The sequence below is a fragment of the Lissotriton helveticus genome, chromosome 5_1 (genome assembly GCF_964261635.1).
Source record: "Lissotriton helveticus chromosome 5_1, aLisHel1.1, whole genome shotgun sequence".
Classification (NCBI taxonomy): Eukaryota; Metazoa; Chordata; class Amphibia; order Caudata; family Salamandridae; genus Lissotriton; species Lissotriton helveticus.
Window position 1 is genome coordinate 1,159,375,524 of NC_136065.1, and position 25,484 is coordinate 1,159,401,007.

The 25,484-nt window shown below is 44.3% G+C and overlaps 1 protein-coding gene across 2 annotated transcripts in view; it reads left to right on the top strand.

Annotated features, from left to right (window-relative positions):
* The window catches only part of VTI1A (vesicle transport through interaction with t-SNAREs 1A), a 1,126,058-nt gene that overhangs the window by 303,524 nt on the left and 797,050 nt on the right, over positions 1-25,484 (top strand). For both annotated transcript variants that reach the window (XM_078643783.1, XM_078643784.1), the window contains exon 5: positions 23,497-23,581. In XM_078643783.1, the coding sequence (XP_078499909.1) occupies positions 23,497-23,581 (85 nt within the window). The remainder of the gene's footprint in view (positions 1-23,496; positions 23,582-25,484) is intronic.

Here is a 25,484-nt window from a genome sequence, read left to right on the forward strand (position 1 = left end):
CAAGTGAGTATGAGGAAGTTTGATTGAGTCAGAGTAAGAATGAATGAGTGAGTGAGAGTTGGAGCATGTAAAAAACAGTGAGTGACAATAAATGAGTGTAGGTTGCAAACAATGAAGGGTTGTGAGTAAGATTGAGTGAGTGTGAGTGAGTATGTGGTGGTATGCTCGCTAGTCTGCCATTGGCCCTGCCATACAGAAGGTATCTTCTTGGCTTATCGAGGCACCCATGGAAACATATTACAGCTGGTATACTGGAGGCAATTGTTGGAATGACAGGCACATGTGAAAATACTGCTACTGGCACGCTGGAGGTAATTCTTGGGATGATGGGTACCCATGGAAAAGTACTGGCACACTTAACGAAATTGTTGGCATAGGGGGCACCCATGGTAAAACGCTGAAGCTAGCTCATTGAAGATACTTATTGGTATAAGGGAGGAAATCCATCACGTATGTCAAAATACTAGTCCTGATGTATTAGAGGTAGTTTGAGATAAAGGTAACCCAAATGTTATGTTATGTTATGTTAAATGAAACTTGTAGAGCGCACTGACACCGGAGGTTTCTTGGCGCTGAGTGACAGAGTGAGTGAGTGTAAGGTCTGAGGAGGCAGACTTAGCCTGATGAGGGGAAGAGGAGGGTTTTAAGCAGTTTCCTGAGATGAAGAAGGGTAGGGCTGGACTTGAGGGAGAGGGTTCCAGAAAGCAGGGGCTAGGTGGGCAAAGCGACGGCCACCGAATTTCTTGGTTTTGGCTATGGGGGCGACTAACAGATGGAGATGGGCTGATCGGAGGTTGCACGTAGGTCGGTGTGGGGTGATGAGTGTGTTCAGAAAGACGGGGCTAGTGCAGTGGAGAGCTTTGAACGTAAGGCAACCCAGTTTGAAGGCCGCCCTTTGTTCTATGGGCAACCAGTGGAGTCTATGGAGCAAGGGTTTTGCCGATTGCCACTTGGGAGTTTTGTGGATGAGGCGGGCCGCCTGGTATATGATGTACATAAATGTACATGATGAAATGAATTGCAAAATTCTGACACTGGGGTATTGTAGGTAATTTGTGGCATAAGGGAGCATCCATGGCACAAAATGCTGGCCTTGCACAATAGAGGTGATTTTAGACTTAAGTGGGCATTCCATCGCACATTAAAAACAATTGGGTGAACTCCTCAAGCCTATGGCTTTTTATCAAATGTATGTGAAAATGTTACTTTTTAATACACTATTTGCCCCCATTTTTTAAACCATGTTCCCAGTGGGAGAACTTACCACTGACGTTACCTAGAATAGGTCTGATTAACTACAATTCAAGGTAAGTATTACATTTCACCACTTTCATAGATCATGTCAGCACCCTAATATAGGTGATTTCTAAAATGTGTCTGTGTTGTGCTACACTAATCATGGAGTTTTTACAAAACTGCTGCAGTGTCAATTTTTCAGATGACTTCAGTGTTAAGGTCATGTGACTAACCCTGGGCAAAGCACTACGCTACGCTCGCGTAGTTTGCGAATTTTCCGCTACTTCGCACTACGCGAATTGCACGTAGCACAGTGCAAACACGCGTAGCGGTCATTTTTTGCTTGCATCCTCATCGTCAAGTTGGTGACCGCGAGCAAGCAAAATTACATCCCGGCGAGACTTTTTCCTCGTTCGCGATCAGCAACATCAAGTTACCGATCGCGAGCATGGGAAATAAACCTCCCAGCGAGATTCTCAACGCAGTGAGGTCAGGATTCTCATTGCATTTGGTCCCTTATGCTCGCGAAGAGAAACTACCAGTCTGCGTTGAGAAAGTTGCTGCTCGAGTAAAAATCTACTCGAGCGGCAGAAAACTACAGCTCGTACTGTGTAAGATGCCATTTTCACTGATTACATAGTACCTGATGCTTGTCCGCACTGTGCAATCATTGAAAACGGCATCTTGCACAGTGCGAACAGGCTACTACGCTGTTCGCGTAGTGCTACGCGTAGCTCGTGTAGTGGGAAGTGAACTTCGCGTAGCTACGTGTAGCACTACTGCGCGAACTATGCCCAGGGTTACATGTGACACCGCTTCCAGGGGGCATTTACAGTCAAAGTTCATATGATGTCACTTCCTGTGATATCATCAGGGTCAAAAGGTGTGTGATGTCACTTCTGCTACCCCTAGCATTTTGGTGAATCGATGTTCATGGATGCAGCTTTGCGTGATTCACTGCTCTTGCTGATCTGGGAATTAGTATCAGTGCTGAGCTGTGCTGTGCCTCATACGTCGCCTGCTGCACAGGGAAACTGTAGCAGTGCCGTGCCTCACTAGCCGCCAGTGTGGTAAGAGGCAAGTGGACATTGGATGAAGTTCCACATCTCAAGTTCAATCGTCAAGAGACAGACTGAAAAAAGAAGGGAGGCAGTCTACATCCTCCAAGCCCCCATGTACTTTACCCATCCCCCATCTCAAACTCTCCAACCCCTGCACTCCACATTCCACAATAAAACCTGAGCACAAGCTCCTCACTTAGACCACAATGGCATAGAGATAAAACAATTTCCTTGTCCTGCTTGTGTTTGTCCCTTCCCTGGAGCATATCCACTTTACCATCTCTCTGATTGGCTGCATTCAATCCTTTCACTGCTCATTTTTAGGGAAAACTTTAAGCACTCAATGAGAGGGCCTGTGTCTTCCAGTGTATCTATCATTTGCTTCTCATCTGAATCCCCACTCCGCATATTTGGATACTTGGTTTTGCCGTCTCCCTCCTCTTGTATGCTGTCTTGGGTGCCACTCCCCCCTGCCAATCTCCCACCCTCACCCACACTCTGTGTTGCTTTATTGCTCATGTGCATCTTGCCATACCCCTTTGTTGCTCTACCTCGTGTGCTGCTTTTCCCTGCCCATCGCCACCCATTGTCCGTAGCTTTCCTCACATGCTTCTCCATTACCCCATACACCACTATCTTTTTGTTTTTAAGTATTGTATTTTTAATTATTGTTTTTATGAGGGTGGAACCAGACATCAAATTGCTGATGGCCTCTCAACCTTTAAAAAACACTTTCGCTTTACTTTAAAAAAAAAAAAAAGTTATTTACCAATCTATCTCGGATGGTTAAATTGGGAGAAAAAGTGGCTCCAGTGCCATTGGTAGGTGCGTACGCCATTATGGATGCGCTTGTCTACAAAGTCATGTGGCCGCATTATTGTGCCATTGTTTTTCTTTTTTCCATGCTGCACAGCATGCTGATGCTGTGTAGTATTGCCAAAAGACATTGGCAAAGCCATTAGGTCACGTAGGCGATATCTATTGGCTTTTCCAATGCTTATTATAGTTGTATCCCTTGCATTCCACATATTGCACAAATGCTCAGGCCTTGGTACTCAGTGGCTTTTATGGCTGGGGTGGAGGCCAAAGCTGCACTAACTCATCTGACGATGAAAGCTGAAGTTGTAATTAAGCATGACTGAAAATGAGAACTGAGATTTCTCTCCTCCTGGAGACCCAGAAATCTACTTCCTTTGCTACTGCAGAGGACCAAACGGCTGGAGCAAGTTTCAGACCTAAGTCCTATGGAAAGTAAATTAGCACTTGGGAGCGTTTTTCTTTACACTTCCTTATTGTTTTAAAATTTTGTTCAGTTTCATGAATGAAAAGTATTTGAAAAAGAAACTGTGCCATTTATAAAGATTGAAAATATTGAATTCTGTCTACAGTTTTGGAACACCTTAGGATATGTATTTGACTTTCCTCTGATATTTTGAAACTGTTTTAAACAAGCATTGACTTAGCCAATAAATTGGCGCCCAAAAAGGTGGGAACTGTTGGTTTTGTTAGTGCTTGTTTATGTATGGAGGGGCAAAGCCCATATGGCAGTTAAAATAAGAAATGTCTCTTTTGTGACCCAGAACCCCCTCCCCCCCTATATTAGGCCCACGCTTGACTGATCTGTACAGTTACTAAAACAAAGAGTGGCTAGTCAAAGGAAACTCTGACTTAACCAGACCTAAAGAATATATATATATATATATATATATATATATATATATATATATATATATATATATGTGTATATATATGTATATATATGTGTATATATATGTATATATATATTACCTACTGGCGGTCGCCAGTAGGTATATATAGTTAGGATTTTTTCTCTATGGGATTTTTTGAAAATTCTATGTCTAATAACTTTGGCGTTTGTGGACGGAATTGGCTGAAATTTTCAGGAAAATGGCACATTTTGTTTCTGAGCAGCCCTTGAAAATTTGGGGGGGGGTCGTCAAGGGGGGCCGAGAAAAAAGGGGGGTCCCAAAACGTGTTTTTAACATTGAGTTTTCCATAGGGCGGTTGGCCTCACTTTTAGCCCGAACGGCTGAATGGATTTGCACGAAACTTGGCAAAATTGTAGGGACTGGTAGCCCGATGTGCCTTTGCTAGGTCTCAATATATGTGCTCCAGTGGATTTTGAGAAATTAACGTTCAAAAAAAGATATATATCTGTAACAGCGGACCGGGCAGCGCTCCGGTTCGCGGACTTTTCGCGGTACGGAGCTTTGTGAAGCGAAGCTGATTGGTTCTCCGGCGTCTGTGAACATTCCAAACAGTCCGTAGCGGCCGCCATCTTGTCTCTCGGTAGGATCGAGAGACAAGAGGAGGCCAAAGCGAAGGGGCAAATGACCATAAGGGGGCATAGTAGATCCTCGCTGACCCCCTAGGTTTGATGTGGAGGTTTTAAAAGGGCCCCGCGGGGCAAAAAAAAAAAATAATAATAATAATCGAACGGCTGAATGGATTTGCACGAAACTTGGTAAAATATTAGGGACTGGTAGCCCGATGTGCCTTTGCTAGGTCTCAATATATGTGCTCCAGTGGATTTTGAGAAATTAACGTTCAAAAAAAGATATATATCTGTAACAGCGCTCCGCTTCGCGTAACGGAGGTTTGCGAAGCTGATTGGTTCTCCGGCGTCTGTAAACATTGCAAACAGTCCGTAGCAGCCGCCATCTTGTCTCTCGGTAGGATCGAGAGACAAGAGGAGGCCAAAGCGAAGGGGCAAATGACCATAAGGGGGCATAGTAGATCCTCCTTGACCTCTTAGGTTTGATGTGGAGGTTTTAAAAGGGCCCCGCGGGGCAAAAAAAATAATAATAATAATAATCGAACGGCTGAATGGATTTGCACGAAACTTGGCAAAATTGTAGGGACTGGTAGCTCGATGTGCCTTTGCTAGGTCTCAATATATGTGCTTCAGTGGATTTTGAGAAATTAACGTTCAAAAACAAGATATATATCTGTAACAGCGCTCCGCTTCGCGGAGATAAAATTATATCTGTATTACCTAGCTGTTGCTAACACCAGTTAGCGACGGCTAGTAGGAGATAGCGACCATCTTGGGCCCCACTTTGCATGTGAGTGATATTTATCACTAATGACATGCAAAGTGGGCATGCCAAGATGTTAGCGACTGGAAACAGTCGCTAACATCGCTATCTCCTATTATCAACTTTTGGAAATATTCGCGATAAGCGCGAATATCTCCAAAAGCTAGCACCTGCCCTGAGCAGTTCTTAGCCATGTTATCCAATGGGAGGTGGATAACATGGCTAAGAGCATTAGCTCGGTAATGCATGAATATCGCTGAGTTTTCAGCGATATTAATGCATTGCGGTCGTTTTTTATCGTATTTGCGATAAACCTTGATAATAGCAAGGTTTATCTGCGATAATTTCTGACGATGCTTAGCGGTAAAAAAATCGTTGCTAAGCATCGTTAGGGATAAATATCGCTTAACTTTGGTAATATGCCCCAACGTCTGTTAACGTTCGATTCGAAGGAAATCAGGAAGTGTTGAAAAACATTGTCTGCGCCATCTTGCCTTTTTTCAAATGCCACACTTTTGTCGTGCACGGCAGTCATTTTAGATGCCTTGACCAGACCCACTCTGTGCACGCTGTCGATCCTTAGCATGGCTCCCCACCCTCGCAAGCATCTCCCCCAGGCAGTGGTCACCCCCGCTCTCTGTCTTATGCATGGGTAATAAACCACCCCCCATCTGCGCTGCTCTTCCCTGAGAATCACACCCTGTGCCCGCCCGACACCTCCCTTTCGCCCTATTCACTACCGCACCCTCTGACACTCCTTTTCCTCTGTGTCCGATTGTCCAGGCCGGTCCTAGGGTATCAGCTAGCCCTGCAGATGTAGTTTATGGCCCCAGCTGTAAAGAATCACCCCTCTTCAAAGGAGTTATAGTAGATCAAGGCCCACACTCGATGAGATCCGTCACAGCAGACGCGTTCCTATTATCTGAAAACCATCCTGTATTGTGATTGGGGAGGGGACCGAGCCTGAAGCGGAAGATTCCAGGGATGACTCTTTGTACATCAAAGTTTTTACAATTATGTGTCACATTAAAAATATATAGCACTCCAACAAAGTAGTAAGATTATAAAACTTTAATAACTTATAAATATATACAAGAAAACAAAAACAGTAATAACATATAAACATTTTTAGGGAAAAACAACGAAGTAGCGGTCGGCTGTGCGAATAGTCCCAACGCAGCACAACGTCCAGATTTCTGGCGTGGGGCGTCGCGGGGGGTGGGTCATCAGTAGCAAACTGTTGTGCGAATAGTTCCAAGGCAGCAGAACGATGGCACCAAGGTGATGTCCAGTAAGTTGCCGCACTGGTTTTGGTATCCTACAATGCTGCTCCGAATAACGGCGAGGGGCGCCCCGGGGGAGGCGGCGTGAACGGGCCTCTCCAGGTGGAGTCTCGTCTGTTGTAGTGGGGCGCCCCTTTACCGTTTCAGTTGCCATTCCGTCCGCTTTTGGTCCACTGTGTCAAAAGCCGCAATTCAGCTGAGTTGCGCCCACTCTTGCGGTGCAGCGATAGGCGGCTGTCACAGGACTCTCAAAATGGCGGCAGGCTGTTTCCTTTTTGGGCCTGGTCCACTGAAATGGCCCTGGGACACCTTGGAAATCGGACGCTTGTCTGCTAGGTCTTGGACCCCATTCTCGAAAGCGTCCCCTCCGCCTTGAGGATTCATCAAAAGTTTTGGGGGCCCCCGACTCCTGTAGGCTTCTGGTGGGGAGCGGCTGCCATGATTGCTCGCGGAATGACCACGACGGAGCTACGAGATGGTGGTGCTCTCATGCTGACGCCAGCTTCAGTCTGAAACATCCAGAAACAAGGTGGGGCTTTCATCGTTTGGGGAAAAAAAAAAGTTTTCATCCAATGGTCATATGGTCAAGCCTTCCATCATTAGGAAACCAAAAGTAAAATGAACCAATGAAAAGTTTTATAAACAAGTCACATGACCTGTTATGCGGCATAGGGTATAAAATGCGGAGAAAATACGTTGGCACGTGAGGCGGCGTCAGTAGCGGACCGATGTGCGAATAGGCCGAAGGCAACACAACGTGCCAAGATCCGGATGGCACCGAGGTGGTGTCCAGCAAGTTGCAGCACTGGTGTGGCCATCCTACAATGCTGAAAGTCGGCGTGGGGCGCCCCGTTGGCCTGTGAGTTTGCGTCAGTAGCGGACCGATGTGCGAATAGGCCGAAGGCAGCACAACGCGCCAAGATCCGGATGGCACCGAGGTGGTGTCTAGTAAGTTGCCGCACTGGTGTGGCCATCCTACAATGTTGAAAGTCGGCGTGGGGCGCCCCGTTGGCCTGTGAGATGGCGTCAGTAGCGGACCGATGTGCGAATGGGGCCAAAGGCAGCGCAACAATATTTTCTGACTAGAAGACACCACAAGGCGCTGAGATGCCAAGATTCGGATGGCACCGAGGTGGTGTCTAGCAAGTTGTGGTACTGGTGTGGCCATCCTACAATGGTAAAAGTCGGCGTGGGGCGCCCCGTTGGCCTGTGAGATGGCGTCAGTAGCGGACCGATGTGCGAATGGGGCCAAAGGCAGCGCAACAATATTTTCTGTATGGAAGATACCACTAGGCGTTGAGATGCCAAGATCCGGATGGCACCGAGGTGATGTCTAGTAAGTTGCTGTACTGGTGTGGTCATCCTACAATGCTGAAACTCGGCGTGGGGCGCCCCATTAGCCTGTGAGATGGCGTCAGTAGCGGACCGATGTGTGAATAGGCCGGAACCAGCACAAGGCGCCAAGATCCGGATGTCACCGTGGTGGTTTCATAGTTGAGAGGCACTTCATCTGCAGTGGGGCGCCGAGATCCGGATGGCACCGAGGTGATGTCTAGCAAGTTGCTGTACTGGTGTGGTCATCCTACAATGCTGAAACTTGGCGTGGGGCGCCCCATTAGCCTGTGAGATGGCGTCAGTAGCGGACCGATGTGTGAATGGGGCAAAGGTAGCGCAAGAATATTTTCTGAATAGAAGACACCACAAGGCGCTGAGATGCCAAGATCCGGATGGCACCGAGGTGGTGTCTAGCAAGTTGTGGCACTGGTGTGGCCATCCTACAATGGTAAAAGTCGGCGTGGGGCGCCCTGTTGGCCTGTGAGATGGTGTCAGTAGCGGACCGATGTGCGAATGGGGCCAAAGGCAGCGCAACAATATTTTCTGACTAGAAGACACCACAAGGCGCTGAGATGCCAAGATCCGGATGGCACCGAGGTGATGTCTAGCAAGTTGCTGTACTGGTGTGGCCATCCTACAATGCTGAAACTCGGCGTGGGGCGCTCCATTAGCCTGTGAGATGGCGTCAGTAGCGGACCGATGTGCAAATGGGGCCAAAGGCAGCGCAACAATATTTTCTGAATAGAAGACACCACAAGGCGCTGAGATGCCAAGATCCGGATGGCACCGAGGTGGTGTCTAGTAAGGTGCACTGGTGTGGCCATCCTACAATGCTGAAAGTCGGCGTGGGGCGCCCCGTTGGCCTGTGAGATGGCGTCAGTAGCGGACCGATGTGCGAATGGGGCCAAAGGCAGCGCAACAATATTTTTGGAATAGAAGAGACCACAAGGCGCTGAGATTCGGTTAGCACCGAGGTGGTGTCTAGCAAGCTATGCAGCTGAGTTGCGTGCGCACTTGCGGCGAATAGGTCGAAGGCAGCACAACAATGTTTTCTGAATAGAAGACACCACAAGGCGCTGAGATTCGGTTACCACCGAGGTGATGTCTAGCAAGTTGCCGCACTGGTGTGGCCATCCTACAATACTGCTCCGAATAACGGCGTGGGGTGCCCGAAGGGGGGGGGGAGGCGGCGTGAACGGGCCTTCCTAGGTGGAGGCTCGTCTGCTGTAGTGGGGCGCCCCTTTACCGTTTCAGTTGCCATTCAGCTGAGTTTCGGCTGCTCTTGATGGTACAGCGACAGGCGGCTGCAACAGGACTCTCAAAATGGCGGCCTGTTCTTTGGATTTGGGCCTGGTCCACTAAAATGGCCCTGGGACACCTTAGAACTCGGAAGCTCGATTTTTTTTTCCTTTCCTGTACATGCAAAAAAAGGTAAATGCCCGGTACGTTACACGCTTCATCTGCCACGATGAACTCTCCAGAGGAACCGAAAAAAAATATAGTTATGGTAACTATACCATGCATCGTCATATGGAGAGGTGGCACCAATTAATTATAGTGCTGCATAAAAGAGAGATTTGGAGGAGAACCCCTGACCTGCTAGTACATTCATCAAAGAAGTGGCACTGACAGCATCAGAGGCAAGGGAAACGGTCCCAAATATTTAGAAGAACTTTGGAAAGATTAAAATGACATGTTTAGATTGTGGCAAATTAATTTCATGTGGACAGATGAGTGTTACTCTAATAAATACAGCATATGAACATCATCATAGTCGATGGTTGGTAGAGACATTTTGACTATATCCTGGACCTGCCCGTCCTCGCCCAAAATGGCGCCGGAATAAATGGGACTCGTAACTCCTTGTTGTGTACTGGTTGCAGAACCTTGAAATCACGAGATACGTATGCAGTTTTGAAGCACATGGCGGGCGGGGACGAGAATTGATTGAATATTTCGACATCCCTATTGATATTAAGTTCTGATGTGTTATTGATTACTGTACTATTGAAAGTTCGAATTAACGTCACCCATGGTACTTGCCCGCAAATGTATATCTAGATAATTTTATTGTAACTGGCCCTGTCGTATTTTAATTATAAAATGTACGTCCACCGATTCCGTAACTGTTAGACACCTTAGTTCTTGCAACCTAATGGCCCGCCCGTTACGTTCCTCTACAGTGTAAATGTCTACTCATCATATACGATTACAGTTTGCTCCGTGGCCGGCCCACGTGGTTATAGGCTCGTATTTGTATAATGAAATTTTCACAATAAAGGTTTTTAAAAGAAAACATGGTAGTAGTATATACATTGGTAAAGTTTTTAATAATAGTCACTGTTTTAGAATCATTAAAAGGCAAGTGAAATAAAGCAGACCAATTACATGAAGGGTAAAAGGTATAATACGAAGGAACGCAGTAAAGATAAATGGTCAAGGGCTGTTGTGTTTTCTACTCCTGCAACATAAAGTGATCGATAAGAATCTCATATTCAGGCGTATCGGCGACTAAGACAGCAGGTCGACCCTCTTTTGCTCAACGGCTCCGTCATGGGACGAAGAAACGCTCTTTTTCTCGAAAAAAGAATATATTTTACTTGCAGGACAGTTGTAAATTTTCCGGGAAAGTACATTAGCCTGGAACATTATAACATATATTTAAGAAAAAATAATGTTCGGAAGTAATAAAAAGCGTAATTTTTAGGTCATATGACCAAGCCTTTCATCATTAGAATAAGAAAAGTAAAATGAACCAATGAAAAGTTTTATTAACAAGTCACATGACTTGTTATGCTTACGTTACGCGCTGCGCGCCCCGGATGACTTCCGGATGCGCTAACGCGGCACGTCATATGACGCATTACGCGACAACGCAGGTCCAGAATATAGTCAAAATGTCTCCACCAACCAGTGGTCGGAACACAACCCCTTTCAGCAGGCTAAATAGTTCTGTTAAATGACAACAGAAGGGACAGGCAACAAGAACCATCAGTCAAAGAGGGGAGGGCTAGTTCTTCTCTACCGGGTTACATTGGGGCGCTACCGGAACTGATCGAATTGGTAGTCTACAGTGTTTCTGGATGTTTCAGACTGAAGCTGGGGTTAGCATGAGAGCAGCACCATTTCGTAGCTCCGTCGTGGCCATTCCGCAACCAATCATGGCAGCCGCTCTTTATCGTTATTTTGGGCGGGGTGGGTGGCGGAGCCGAGCTGTTTTGCAGCCATCATTGTGTGGAGTTCAGTTCATCTCACTAGTTTTGTATTTGTCATGAGGGGTTGTTCCTAATGTTTCTATTTTAGCGAGGTCAAAAAGAGATCCCATTAGTGGCCTACTGATTTTGCTCGATTCCTTTTCTTTTTTTTTTACACGATTTTTCGTTATCTGCAAAGACTAAACAGAGTATTGCGACTCTGTGTTTGTTTGTAAATAGAGAATGAACCAAAGAGAACCAATTCTAAAACAGTAAATACTTGGATAACAATCAATCAAATGGAGAGAGAAGCAGGCACGACGTATTACAACGGGGGCAAAGGCCTGCGTTAACTACCCTTCACTATGTGCAAAGAGAGAGTACTCCTAATAGAAATGAGGGGGGGGGCACCATTCAAAGCAGATCAGTGTGCATAAACACGAAAATGTTTTCACTTACCACGTACTTGACATTCGACAGCTTATGATATTTGCTATTAAAAAACCATTGAAATTCACTGAAAAAACCATAGGTTATAGACCATATATAGTTAGGAATTAGCATTTACAAAACCTTGAAAATTCACTGAAAAAACCATAGGTTATAGACCATATATAGTTAGGAATTAGCATTTAAAAAACCTTATTTTACTCACACAAAACCATTGAAATTCCATATATAGTTAGTTGCACTAACTATATATCGCGCACCCGCAATCCACTGCTGATGATGTCACATATTACATCATTCATGACATGGTCAGTGACATCACTGATGACATCACTGATGACATCTCAAATGACATCACTGATGACATCACTGATGACATCTCAAATGACATCACTGATAACATCTCAAATGACATCACTGATGACATCTCAAATGACATCACTGATGACATCTCATTTGACATCAATGACCACATCACTGATGATATCATTCATGTGACAATACAATGCATCTCCTCACACTTTAATATAACCTCTGTTACACCCAGTGTTAAATACAGAGTATAATTTTTGAAACCATTGACACACCAATACTAGTTACTACATACGCACTCAGTGATTCCTATGTTTACACACACATTCACTCATTTACCCATACAATCATTCATACATACAATCACTCATCTTTACAACACTATCATATGCACTCATACACCTATACAGACTCTCACACTCTGTCACTCATCCATGGAGTTACTCACACACCTAGTCAGTCCTGTAAATAATCAATCACACTTCCATTTTCTAATCTATACAGTTAAACATAGAGCACCTTACATTTTGAAACATATACTAACACATACTTACTCTCTTATACAATCATTGATACAAGTACACATTGATCTGCACAGAGTCACACACCTCCCAGCCAGCCACACACACACTCAGTCTCCCATACAAATACTTGGGCAATCAATCAATAACCCATATAGTTACTCATATAGCTACTGACCAACACATGCAGCAGTTTACAGAACAACAGACATAATGATGCACAAATTAAGACAGTTTAGTCACTAACCCATGCACTCAGTGAGACACATTTAATCACTCACTCAGTCAGTCACGCACCTACTAAATCCTTCATCCAGACACTTCTACATCTACTCATTCTTCAATATGTAAAACATATTTAAACTTTTCAGAAACACACAGTCACTGGATGATGTCATCAGTGATGTCATTTGAGATGTCATCAGTGATGTCATCAGTGATGTCACTGACCATGTCATGAATGATGTAATATGTGACATCATCAGCAGTGGATTGCGGGTGCGCGATATATAGTTAGTGCAACTAACTATATATGGAATTTCAATGGTTTTGTGTGAGTAAAATAAGGTTTTTTAAATGCTAATTCCTAACTATATATGGTCTATAACCTATGGTTTTTTCAGTGAATTTTCAAGGTTTTGTAAATGCTAATTCCTAACTATATATGGTCTATAACCTATGGTTTTTTCAGTGAATATATATATATACATATATATACACACATACATATATACATACATATATACATACATATATATATACATACAGTTTTGCACAAAATAATGATGCAATCACTCGAAGAGACGAGCTTGGTCACACAATGCAACCGGGCAAGTCAAAGCATTACATAGGCAAAAATAGAAACCAATGTAGGACCAGTACGACCATCATTTTCACAGGCCAAAGTGGCATCCATCTTGTAATAGGTAGTCTATACAGGTATAGGGTCGTATTTTAACTTCATACTCCCTCCTATTTTGTTTATGGCTGTGTGTCTCCCACATAATTGTATTAGTAGTTGCTCCCCAGAAACCATTCATTCCCTGGCAATTTTCTTCTCGTAAGGGTACCTGAATACTAACTTTCCTTTGCCTATTGAGCCAAGAAACACTGTTCTTCAGCAGTCCGCTTAACCACCATCTTTTTGTGCTTGAGCTGGACAGTTCTTCTTCCCTCACATGGAAGACTGGGTGCGGAGGCACATTTAGACTTGATTGGAGTTGGTGAGCCGGTTCCATGACAACCTGCAGGTCACTGAGTGCCTTAAGATGGCTCTGATCTGTCAGATAGATTGGGTTGAGTTTTAGGGTCATTGCCCCCTCTTATGTAGGTAGGTTGAATCAGTCTGATACTTAATCGCTGAAGTGTACCTATCTCAGGAAGTATTCTGGCTCTTTGGGTGTGACATCTTTGATGACACAAGCCTGCCAATCATTTTCTATGCCAGCTAAAGTAGGAAATGTTGGACTGTTAACTTGCGGACACTGCCCTGGGATGTAAATATTGGTGGGCATATTAAACAGGTCTTTGCCACTAAGTGGTGTTTCCTGGAGGTTGCATACAGTGGGGTTTCTGGTGATCTCTGTCTGAATTCAGTGTGTGAAATGAACCTGTTATTGCTGTGCCAGTCTACTTTCCTATTTAGTTGTTGAGCACAGTGCTGTTGCTTTGAATAGGGTAGACATATGGTAATGTCACAGCCCTGAGTACATCTTTAGCACGCAATTATATAACTTCTTGAAATAGTTTGTACATGCAGCATGATGGATGCAACTGTAGTAAAACTAGATACTATCTTTCTTTCTATTTGGCTTGAAATTAGGCCATTTATATCCCCTGACAAGAGTTTGCTCCCTACTTCCTTCTTAATTACAGTTGTTAGTCTGGTTCCTCTCACTATTACTCCTGAGGCTGTTGATGTAGGTGTACCCTTCTGATGGAGGCTTCTAACTGTAGATTACTCGCCTTTAGAATGTTCCCCAGGCTTCAGATTGGATGTGAAAAATGTTAAAGCAGTACCTCTGCACTCTAGGTAGGTGGCACCGTGCTGCTTCGCACTGACACTGTTCCACTCCGGGAATGGTATGCAGATCTTATATAAGCGCCACAGAGGCAGATCCGGAGCTATCTCTTATCTCTATGAGACTTTCTTTACTTCACAAATGTACAGTGTGCTTGGGCAGTGTCACAATCCATGATTACGGGGTTTAAGCCTTGTAAAGACTGTCACAAACAAATGTTTCTGATGGATCCTCATGAGGTTTGACTGTGGTGCCTGGAGTCAAGTCATGACAGTAAGGCATACAGTGTCCATCAATGAACCCAAAGGCCATATGGGACTGTGAGGTAATTAAATCTTTATTTGGATATAAAATATCCATAAAAGAGCGCATCAAAAATACCAGCAACAATACAGATTATTATAAAAGAAGCAAAACATAAAAACAGTGAGTAGATAAAAACTTCCAAATTGCATTAGGGGACTTCAATAGCATACACATGTTAAAAAGGCATGATGTGCAAAACAACAATGTCAACAATGGCGTTAAAACATAGAGAGTTTGTGGCCCTGACAAATAGCAATATTGTGCTAGTAGATACAGTCAAGTGTTCAACAAGTAGCAGCAGGTTATGGTAAAGTGTAATCAGATGTAAACAGTTTTAGCAGCGTAGAATAAAGTGCAATTTAGTATAGACTGTTTCTTTAAAAAAAGCATTGACAGGCCCTTCCGGTTACTGAGTGAAATAACGGGATGCGTAGCGTATAAAAATTGTAAGGCCTATATTTAAAGCTGTGTTTTCAGGAGTCAGAGCTGCGATAATTGCCTGTCTACGGGTTCGGATTCCCAGCCTATTCCACTCAGTTTTCAGTTTTCGTCTGCGCTATGGCATAAGAGCGGGGCAAAGACATACTACACGCTCCAAAGTTTCAGCTGTCTTGCCACACCCTCTGCACAATAAATCCTCTGACGTCGACGCCAGGAGGGTAAATCTTTTTAAAATTGCCAGTCACCCAATCTAAGAGCCATAAAGCTAAGTTTTAAGTACAAGGGATAAGTGCAGGACAGATGAGAAGGAGAGACCAGCCCATAAGAATTCATTATTGCCTATGCGTGTCTACGTTTATCGAAGTGAGCTTTATCAATGATTAGGGACCTCATTCGAATACGTTTCTTAATGCAGATTTTAAATACTGCCTTGCTGGGGTTGAGATCCCATAGGTCACCCGCAGACATTTGCTGGACGGAGTCCTTAAAAAATCGGCCGTAAGAGCCAGCTGGGTTTTTCTGAGAGATGTCTAACCAAAGTAATGACTCCAATGAACCTGGATTTGCTTGCCTAAGTTTGTGGCACAGATTTAAATACGTGCCAGTGTTTGAAATTTCATAGTTTAGTAAGCCCAATTCTAATCTGATCTGTGCGGCAGAGGCGGTTTTAGGCATGTGGAGGACTTTTTTATAAATTTTGGTCACATGTTGGTTTAAATTGGCGTTTAGTTTTCCCCTAAAAATGTCAATGCCATACGACAGAGTAGGCCCGATTTTTGCTCTCATGACTTCCAATAGTGGTGATAGACTCGGACCAGACAGTTTTTTTGAGAGCTTGGAAAGATTCACCTGAAGGTTCATGTCTTTTACTGAAATTTCACTGCGTTGTTTGGCAAAGGTACCCCTAGAGACAAAGTTGACCCCTAAATATTTATATGTTTTTCCTATTGTAAGGCTCATATTGTTGTCTAGCCATCCACCACCGAGGTTACGTTTTCTACCGAAAATAACCACTTGGGTTTTCTTTAGATTAACCTCTAAAGTATTCATGGTGGTATAGCTGTGTAGTTTGTTTAATAGCCTTTGCAGCCCTATCCGGGTGAGACTAAAAAGGACCAAGTCATCGGCGTATAAAAGGTTACTTATTGACACACCTCCCATTTTGGGTGGGTGGCTGTTTATTTCTTCTAGGGTGGCTGGTAAGTCTGCTATAAACAAATTAAAAAGTAGTGGGGCCAGCACACATCCCTGTTTGACACCTCTAGTTGTCATGATTTTCCGAGAGAGATGTGTGCCAGTCCCCAACTTCACTTGTATCCATCTGCCTGAGTGCAGTTGGATAATCGCCTCCAGATGTTTGGATGGGATCCCCCATTTTTTTAGCTTTACCCATAGAGCAGTCCTTGGGACCCGGTCGAAGGCGGCTTTAAAATCTACAAAGCAGCAAAAAACAGCCCTAGATGTAATAAGTGCTTTATCAACAATTATAGAAAATGTCAGTAGGTTAGTCATGGTGCCAGAATTTGCAGTGAAGCCGGTTTGGTTCTTTGGGATCAAATTATTCTGCTCTGCCCAGGTTCTCAGCTCCTCCAGTAGAATACATGTGTAATGCTTTGCCTCAATGTCTAAAAGGGCAATTAATCTGTAATTGTTTGGAGAGGCATGAGAACCTGACTTGTAAATCGGATGGATTATTGTGCCTCGCCAAGTATGGTTGAACTTCTTAATGCAAAGTTGAAAAGATTAGTTAAGAATCCCTACCAAAGGTTTATATTTGTTTTGAACAAATTCAGTGCTAGGCCATTTGGGCCAGGCGCTCCATCTGATCTTGCTTTTAATAATACTTTGGTGACCATTTCTTGGGTGATCTGCAGATCTTCACTTGGAGATTCTAAAGATTCAGTGGGACTGCTCCAGCTCTTACTCTGGCTTATTTTCGTCGGGTTGAGAGCACATATGTCTGTAGAAGCTGTTCCCTCTGTGGCCCTAAAGTGGTCAGTCAAAAAGGCGGACCAGTCTGCTTCTGCAATGTTTGCGCTCCCAAAGGTGGATGAACTAGAGTTTTGACGATGGATTAAGGCCCAAAATTTTCTTGGGTTGCGATTTTTGCTCTCCCATAGTAATTTACACCAGAATCGGCCTAGGTAAAGTCGTTTGTCTTTTTGTTGAGCCTGCCTAAATGTTTTTTGGGCGGTTTTATACACATTCAAGAGCTCACTGTTTCCTGAGGATTTCTTAAGGGTGTGCAAGGCGTTATTTCTAGATTTCTTCAGTACCCTAGTTTGGCTTGAGATCGAAAACTGGGGACTAGAAGGAGCCTTATGGGAATGCTGTTTGGATAGAAAAAGGCTTATCAAATGGGAACAGAAGATCGACCAGGAAACAGTGGGGGAGGCCGCCAAGTCAGTGCCTCCTGTTGTAAATGCCAAACATGCCTTCATAACGTTAGTGCAGATGTGTTCGCTCCATCTTAGTCGTTTTAGGTTTTCGGTGTAAGTTCCTATGCATGTTGTTGAGGCAAATTTATGATACACTGGCTTTACATTGAGGGTGACGACTTGTGGGCGATGGTCGCTTTCCGATCGGGGATGAATGCTATAGTTACCCAAGTGTTGGAACAGGGCTGAATTACAGATGGTATAATCAAGATAGGAATGTTTGCAGCCGTTTGTCCAAGACCACTTTGGTGGAATGTCTTTCGTAGATCTACCATTCATTACAAAAAAGCCGGCACTGTAAAATTGCAACACACAAAGCTCTCCTAGACCACAATATGCTTGGTTTGGTGGTTTGGACTGTGCCTCTACACTTCTGTTGATGTGGATGGAAAAAGCCCTTCAAAGTCAGCAGGGTTTCCCTGAAAGAGGTTAGTGTTGAAGTCTCCGGTGATCATACAGTCTGAATGGGGATGATCCGCAGCCAGGTCACCATCGATTTTCATTAAGCGTGTTAAATGCTCCTTTTTCGAAGGCGTGCTCGGATTAATGTGAACATTTTAACTCCGAGTAACCAGTACTCATCAAAATTCAATAGCTCGATCGGGCCTTTTAAATTGTTTGAGACGTAGATCGACAGACCACCTTTGGGGTGGCCATAAAGACGGTCTCTAATTGCAGGTTTCAAGTATTCAATAAAGCCTATCACTGGCCAATTTTGGGTGGCCCATGTTTCCTGAAAGGCTATTAAATCGTGCCCAAATGTGAAGTTGTGCGTCGCCAAATTGGTCATTTTCTGATGGAGACCACTAATATTCCATGAACACAGTGTAAAAGAGGACTGCGACTGGGGGTTTAGAAGATTTATAGGAGGTGATGATTTGGGTCTTGATTGGGCCAAGTCATTGCAATTTGGGTCTGCAGAATGTTTTTCAAATGGTCAGTCTGATATTTTGCGGGACAGGGCGGCCGGAAGCCATCCCCAATCTGGTTTTTTTTTCAGGATTAGGGGCTTTAGTCCATAAATTTTCAGTCAGTTGTGTTGTGCCTAAGGCATTTTTTAAGATTGAGTATGGCCTGTTTTTAACTCCAATCCTTGGGCATTGCACTCTTGTCGGGGTGGCTGGTTGCTTTAGTAGCACTGTGGGATAGCCTGGGGTAGAATAAGGATGGATTTTAATTCCCCATTGCTGAAAAATATCCTTTTGGGCTAAGAATGCTCGTGCCCAAATAACAGATCTAAATGACACCAGGGTTACCTCAGAGGGTTGTAGGCCTCTTGGTGGAAGGAATTCAATGGACTCAATTTCGTCCGATGTCAGAGCCTCAAAACCCGGGGCACCGTTCACTAATTTAATTATGTTTGATCTGTTGAGAATATCGTGCCGACCTTTTGATTTATATTCAGGAGCAAGAAGTATTTTGGAGTGCTGTAGGCCACTTTTGGCACTCTTGGTGCTAGGGCTTAGGTTGGGTAGAGTGGATTTATCAATTAGGGAGCCTAAGTCTGATCCCAGATGGATTTGTGGAGGATCTTGTGAACGATCTTGTGAACCTTGCCTGGATGTCTGAGTGTCTTTGAGTGGAATTGATGTGTTATTAAAAATTACTTTTAAGGGATTGGATCCAGTGTTTAATTTTTCAGGGTGAGGTAGACTTGAAGGGGAAGCTAGTTGGGGTTGAGTTATCGTGACTGTCGTCTTCCTTGTGGTTGATTCATTAGATGTACCCCTTATTTTTTCAGTGCCAGGCTGTGGCTCTAGTGCCACTATTTCCGCGGATAAAGTATTTTGATCGTGACGACACGCAGAAATCTGTTGACTTGCACTTGAGGCTAAGTCGGCCATGAGGGGGCTTTGACAGAAACTTGTTGGCGTTGGTGGTAGTTGTGAGACACTTAAGGCTTTTTTATTGGCAGCGGTTGAAAACAGTGGAAATAATTTAGGAAGATAGACTGTTGGATTTAGTCTTAATTTGTTTCTTTGTTTGCGCTGACGTTTACGCTCTCTCTTGGTACAGGCTGGCAAGGGAGCAGGAAGTATTTCGGGGTTGGGTGCTGCAGCAGCAGCTAGTTTAACGGAAGACCCTACCACGTTGTTACCGGTAGTATGAGTTTGCCCACTCTCTGTCTAAGGGCTTAAGGCCGATGATGGAGTCAATGCCACTGAGGATAGAGGGCCTTGGTCTTGGTGGGGGTCTTGGGGGTGGTCAGTCTGTTTCGAGGAAGATTTTAGTTCCCCACTCACCAGAGTCCCAATTGCAGGTGAGATCAGGGAGTTAACCGATTCTGAACTGAGTGTTGGGGGTTTTTGAGGTAACTGGTCCAGACATTCAGTTACTCGGCCTCCCTCAACTGCTTAAATTCGTTTATGACACTTGTTAAAAAAGCTGGAAGCGAGGAGAGGGAATCAATGATGGGCGAGCAGCAGCAGACTGACTGTACTAATTTTGAGGATGATTGCGCTCCTATTATTAGATTGTTCAGTTTATCCAGCTTATTATCGATCCCTGCTGTAAACAGAGCTAAGGTGTTCAATAGATCAACCTGCGTGTCCAATTTATCGGAATGATAGTTTAAGGCAGTGACTGTCAATTGGAAAGTTTGGAGTAATTGAGGCCAGATACTCTTTGTTGTGGAGACATCGGGGTGTGGCTTAGTTTTTAATCTAGGATTGGGTGAGTTTTGAGAGTTTTTAAGAAAGAAGGACAGGTCCGCTAGCAATTGATCATTTGGATCGTTTTTTTGTGGGGACTTTGAAAAAACTGTTACTGCTGCTGGAGGTGAGTGTGGTCGTTGTTGGAGCTTAGTTGACTCTGAACTCCCTTTAAGGAAGCTTGAGCCCTGTAATGCGCAAGGACTAAATATGTCAGAGTTGGGTACTAAATCTTTTTGTGTATGAATTTGTGGAAAAATTAAAAGCGAAATTTTCCGGTAATGTAGTTGAAAAATTCTCTGTTTGCAATGATTGCAGTGCTTGGGGACTAGAGTTGTAAATAAGACTCGCGGGGGATGGTTGGTTGGAGCGGGCCTCTTACTTGCTGGTGTCGTGGGAGGGAAGAAGCTGACTTGGTGAAGGTTGGTGACTTGGTGAAGGATTTTGAGTGGTTGATGAGGGTCACAAAACTTAGTTGCCTCAGAGGCTTGAGGGGAGGGGATTGTCTTCCATGAGCACCAGTAGACAACAATATTTTTTTCAAATCTTGTATTTTCAGTGATATGACCACCAAAGACCCTGATTTTATAATAAAAACAGAGCTTTGGACTATACCATTTTCATCCGAAAGGCAATATTTCTCTCCATGTGTTTCTATACCTGGTGTGTCACGCAGTTTGGTGCTTACTTTCCCTCCATGTTAAAGAACAGTAGATGTTTCAGCACCCAGGCTAATGTGGTGCATAGCTAAATGCATATAAGGTCCCAAAGGCGAGACCAATTGCATTGCAAATGCTTGGTTACCTTGTCACACACAGAGTGGCACCATCAGTGCTGAAGCTCTGGGTGGACACTTTAACTTGCATTTCCTGGTTACCCTTGGTACCATATACTAGGGACTTATAAGTAAGTCAGCTTATGCCAGTCGGGGCTAGCCAATTCAACATATATTTTATAAGGGGTTAGAGCACTGGCACTAAGGTCTGGTTAGCAGGCCTCATTGCACTGAGTCAAAAAGCAGCAGCATCAGCCAAAACTTTGTGATGATCATGTAAAAAGAGCCATTTCCTTACACTCAGTGTATTCAAGTAAATGTGGCTTTAAGGCAATATTAAATCATGTTGGGTTCATTAGCCACTTAAGACAGAAGCCATTAAAATTGCAGTGGAACGTAATTTGAGTGGAATTTGCCAATCATGTATTGGCCCAAGGGCAAACGGATTACCCTACATGCATAAGTTCATCAGAATCTGTCCAACTCAGTTGTGGACATTGTGTGATGTTTGCTGTTTGCCTGAAATGCATTGTTATGATTTCACAATTAATTATTGAAAGGCAAACAGCTGAAATCCCCCAAGCACAACAGTGTGAGGGGAAATCCACCATCAAGAGGGAGAGACCCTCCATCTAATGTTGCATATAGTCTTGCATTTTGGGAGAATCTGGGAGACCCAGCCAATAATTGTCCATGTCGAGCAAGTGTCGTCCGGCTCCACCATGCCTTTCGTGGAGGGCTCTGATACATGGTGCCACACTGGCTTTTCAGCATCTAGGAACTCCCAAGTACAGCTTCTTTTCCACAGACGGCTGCTCTACTAGCAGTTGCATGCATCATGCATAAGGGCCTATTGGGTCGCCATCTCAGAGCCCCAAGCTTCATGGGTTTATAACGAATATGTCTACTACCTGTTCAGTGATTAGTCTTCATTCTCGTTTTCCTCGCCTTGTGACAAGCTGTGTTCGCCCATCCACTGTTAATGCAAGCAGAGTGCTGTTGTGAACAGGTGTGCATTGGCATCACGAGAAAACATGCGCATTGCGTATTAGTCCTTTTTCTGTTGCTAGTGGACCAATGTTGTGACTCTCCCGACCTTGGTGCCAGACTGCGTCCTATCTGCACTGATCGCAGCGCACTGTATTAATGATTTCTCTCCCCACACACAAAATCAAGGGAGGCTTTGAAGTGGCTTTAGCTGCCTCGGTCGTCAGGCCGCATCCTTCCATACGTGTCACCTGTGCCGCCAGGGAGCAGGGAGTCACGTTCTGAATGGTAATGATAACATACTAATCACTTCCCCGCTTTGAAGACGGCTGCGAGGTTTCCCGCCAGCATCCCTGGCTGCTCCAGCTTGGAGGCGCCGGTCTAGGTGTATTAGCTTAAGTGTGCATGTCAATACAGCTTGCATCTCCCATCCGTGGGGGCTCATTAGAGCAAGGTGGAGGCCTGCACCAGACAGCCGCTCCGATTAGGCGGCAGCGCCTTGCGGGTTTGGGACAATTATTATTGTTGTTGCTGGTCAAGAACAAATACGTGAGAGACTCTGCTTTGGACACTGGCCTGCAACACTTTCCCTAAAATCCTAGGTGCGCCAGGCTTTGATTGTGATAGCAGGCCAGATCACGCGTTTCCTTGTGTGAAACAAGTACAGTTTTCCTATCGGAACAAAAATCCAGGTAAGAAAAACTTGAAATATTGAAAGGTTGTAAGAATGGGAAATATATGCAGTTAGGAATATTGGAACTTTAAAGGGCAGGGCACGTACCTGGAAAATAAATTATCTTAAAAGCTTTCCAGTGATCCTGTCCTGGAGGCCAGCCAAGGCACCGAAAAGAAGGAGCTCAGATTTATTGTCAATATTGTATTTTTAACGGAAGAAATATGTCTCGTGCTTGGAACTCTACGTGTTTTGGTTTTGTTTATTTAAGTGGTTTTACGTGTTCCATCTGGCAAAGACATAATGAAGTCTGCCTCCGCCTCACGACTGGTTTATACCTCAGAGATTTAAATAATTTCAATTCTAATTGCTGTATTTTAGGGAGGACTGCTTGTTTTTGCAGCAGAGATCAGGGTTGTATTTTTCCCCCAGATGGGCCGCGTGTAACGAGCTGAGCCTTGTAATGAATGGCAAATCGTGCACCCAGGGATTGCCTTTACCCTGTGAGGAACAAGTGCGAAATATTCACTTTGCAGAAATGCAAAGCATTGGGCAGCCAATACGTATTGATCCGCGCCTGGGGTGCCCGGCAAGGCCTCCGGTTGTCTATTCTGCAAGCAGGCCCATGCATTGATTCTCTGCACTGCAATATAAAAGAATAATTAACATTGAAACGCATAAAAATACAAAAATAAGGTGGCACTGGTGCTTTTCTGTCTGATGGCTTTTTGTTTTTGTTTTTTTCTTCTTCAGAGAGCGCATCTGCTTGATAACACCGAGAAACTGGAAAGGTCATCGCGGAGACTAGAGGCTGGGTACCAGATAGCAGTGGAAACCGGTAAGGATTCTGCCAGTGAGCAAATTGACTTGCTTATGCACAGCAGTCTGCACAGCGCATGACATTTCAGAGGAACTTCAAAGGCGCGCTGGAGACAGCAGCCCGAGATGTGGTTTACATATTGGAGAGACAATTGGGAGCTTATTTGTGCGCCTCTTTCTTCCAGTTAAAAGGCGTGACATCTACAGAAAACAGTTCCCGAGGTTTGAAAGTACACATTCGAAACGAGACGTAACACTTTGTGTAACTTCTACATTTGTCTTAATATGCAGTTACACGTTGTCATTTTAGCCACCTGCAACGATTGTTCGCCAACTGCGCGGCCTCCAGTAGTTTCTCTTATTTTTTTTTCCCCTTCTTGAAACTTACATTCCTGTCTGTGAGCAGCAAGTTTGTATTTTTGCATTTTAGCTGGTGCATGAGCTATACAACTAGGTATCAGTTTGTAGTGTTCAGAAACATTATATTTATGTGACATCTTGTGCACCACCACACTCAGTGTTTTAAAAAAAAAAAAAAAAGCCATGTAAGATTTAGTAACACTTTATACTGGTTCTTGCTTTTCTTAAAACAGGGTTATGTAGGGTTGAGCTATAGGACCTAATCTGTGAAGTGAACTCTTTCCGCTGAGATATGTATTCTTCGTTACAGCCACCAAGGCAGAACCATAATGACAAAGTGGGTGGTACAGGGATAGTTTTGCAGCCGATCTCAAATCTGGGGAACCGGGTTTGAGTCTCGGCAATGACGCTCAACATCCTGTGATTCTGGGCAAATCACTTAATCTTCCCGTCTATGAATGTGTCCTTGTGTAACGCAACTGGGGATCATCTAAAGCGCTGTGATACCTGATACCTTCGGGTCAAGTTCGCGCTATATAAAACTACGAAGGAAAAAAAGCGTAAAGCTGGTACGGTACATGAACAGTTGGGGTAGCTGCTTGGTCGACCTGATAACATGGTTTTTATTAATTGCCTCGCTCTGACTTTAAGATTCTAAAATTCACCCTTTTTTTTATAGCTTGCAGAACCCTTCCGTGGGTGTATAGATTGTACACTATCCTGGTATTTCATGTATGTTTGTGCCAGACTTTGTATGAAAGCCTGGATTATGCAAGCCTTGCATAGAAACACAAATAATTCAGTAGTCCACTGCCTTTCGTTTTTTGCTCTGGCATGAACATAGGCAGGGCCGGACTGGAAAAGCAAACAGGCCCTGGCAATTGAGTCGGGCCGGTTGGGGAGAGGGGCTTAGGGGTTGCACGGGGAGAAAACACTTATGTTACAGCGGGCCGATATTGCAGCTATGTTGCAAAACCGGCCCCTGAAACAAAAACACCCCCGAGAACCAAAACCGGTCCCCACCCTGGGAAACGCCCAGTGCCTGCTACGGCCAGTCCGGCCCTTTAACATAGGCATCTGGGTCTTGCAGTTAACAATACCAACTAAGCTTTGAACGGAAAGTAAACTATGGTGCATGACAGGGTCAAGATATCAAATTACCAATACAGTACAATGTATGGGAATATACACACATTTGCCACACATCAATCTCCCATTTTTTTGGATTTAACATCAGTGACTGGAACTGTCTCTCAGTCTTGCTATCTCTAAGATTCATACAAATAATGTGTTTGAATATTTCTAGTTAATACTCATCAGGTTGGGTTGAGTTCAGTGTGTTTAAAATAGTTATAGTTAAGTTACTAATGTTTTGTTTCCGTGGTTTGTGACTGAATGAGCATTCAAAAGTTCTGTCCCACCAGAGCTTGGTGTGCTCCAGGCTTGTAATCCTGAAACTCTTTAAGAGTTTGTTGTCCAGGTTTCCCACAGTTAAATGTCAAGTAGTCTCCTTTGTAGGCCCCATCCATTGAGAATACGTTTGGGGAGTATTTGCACAGTCA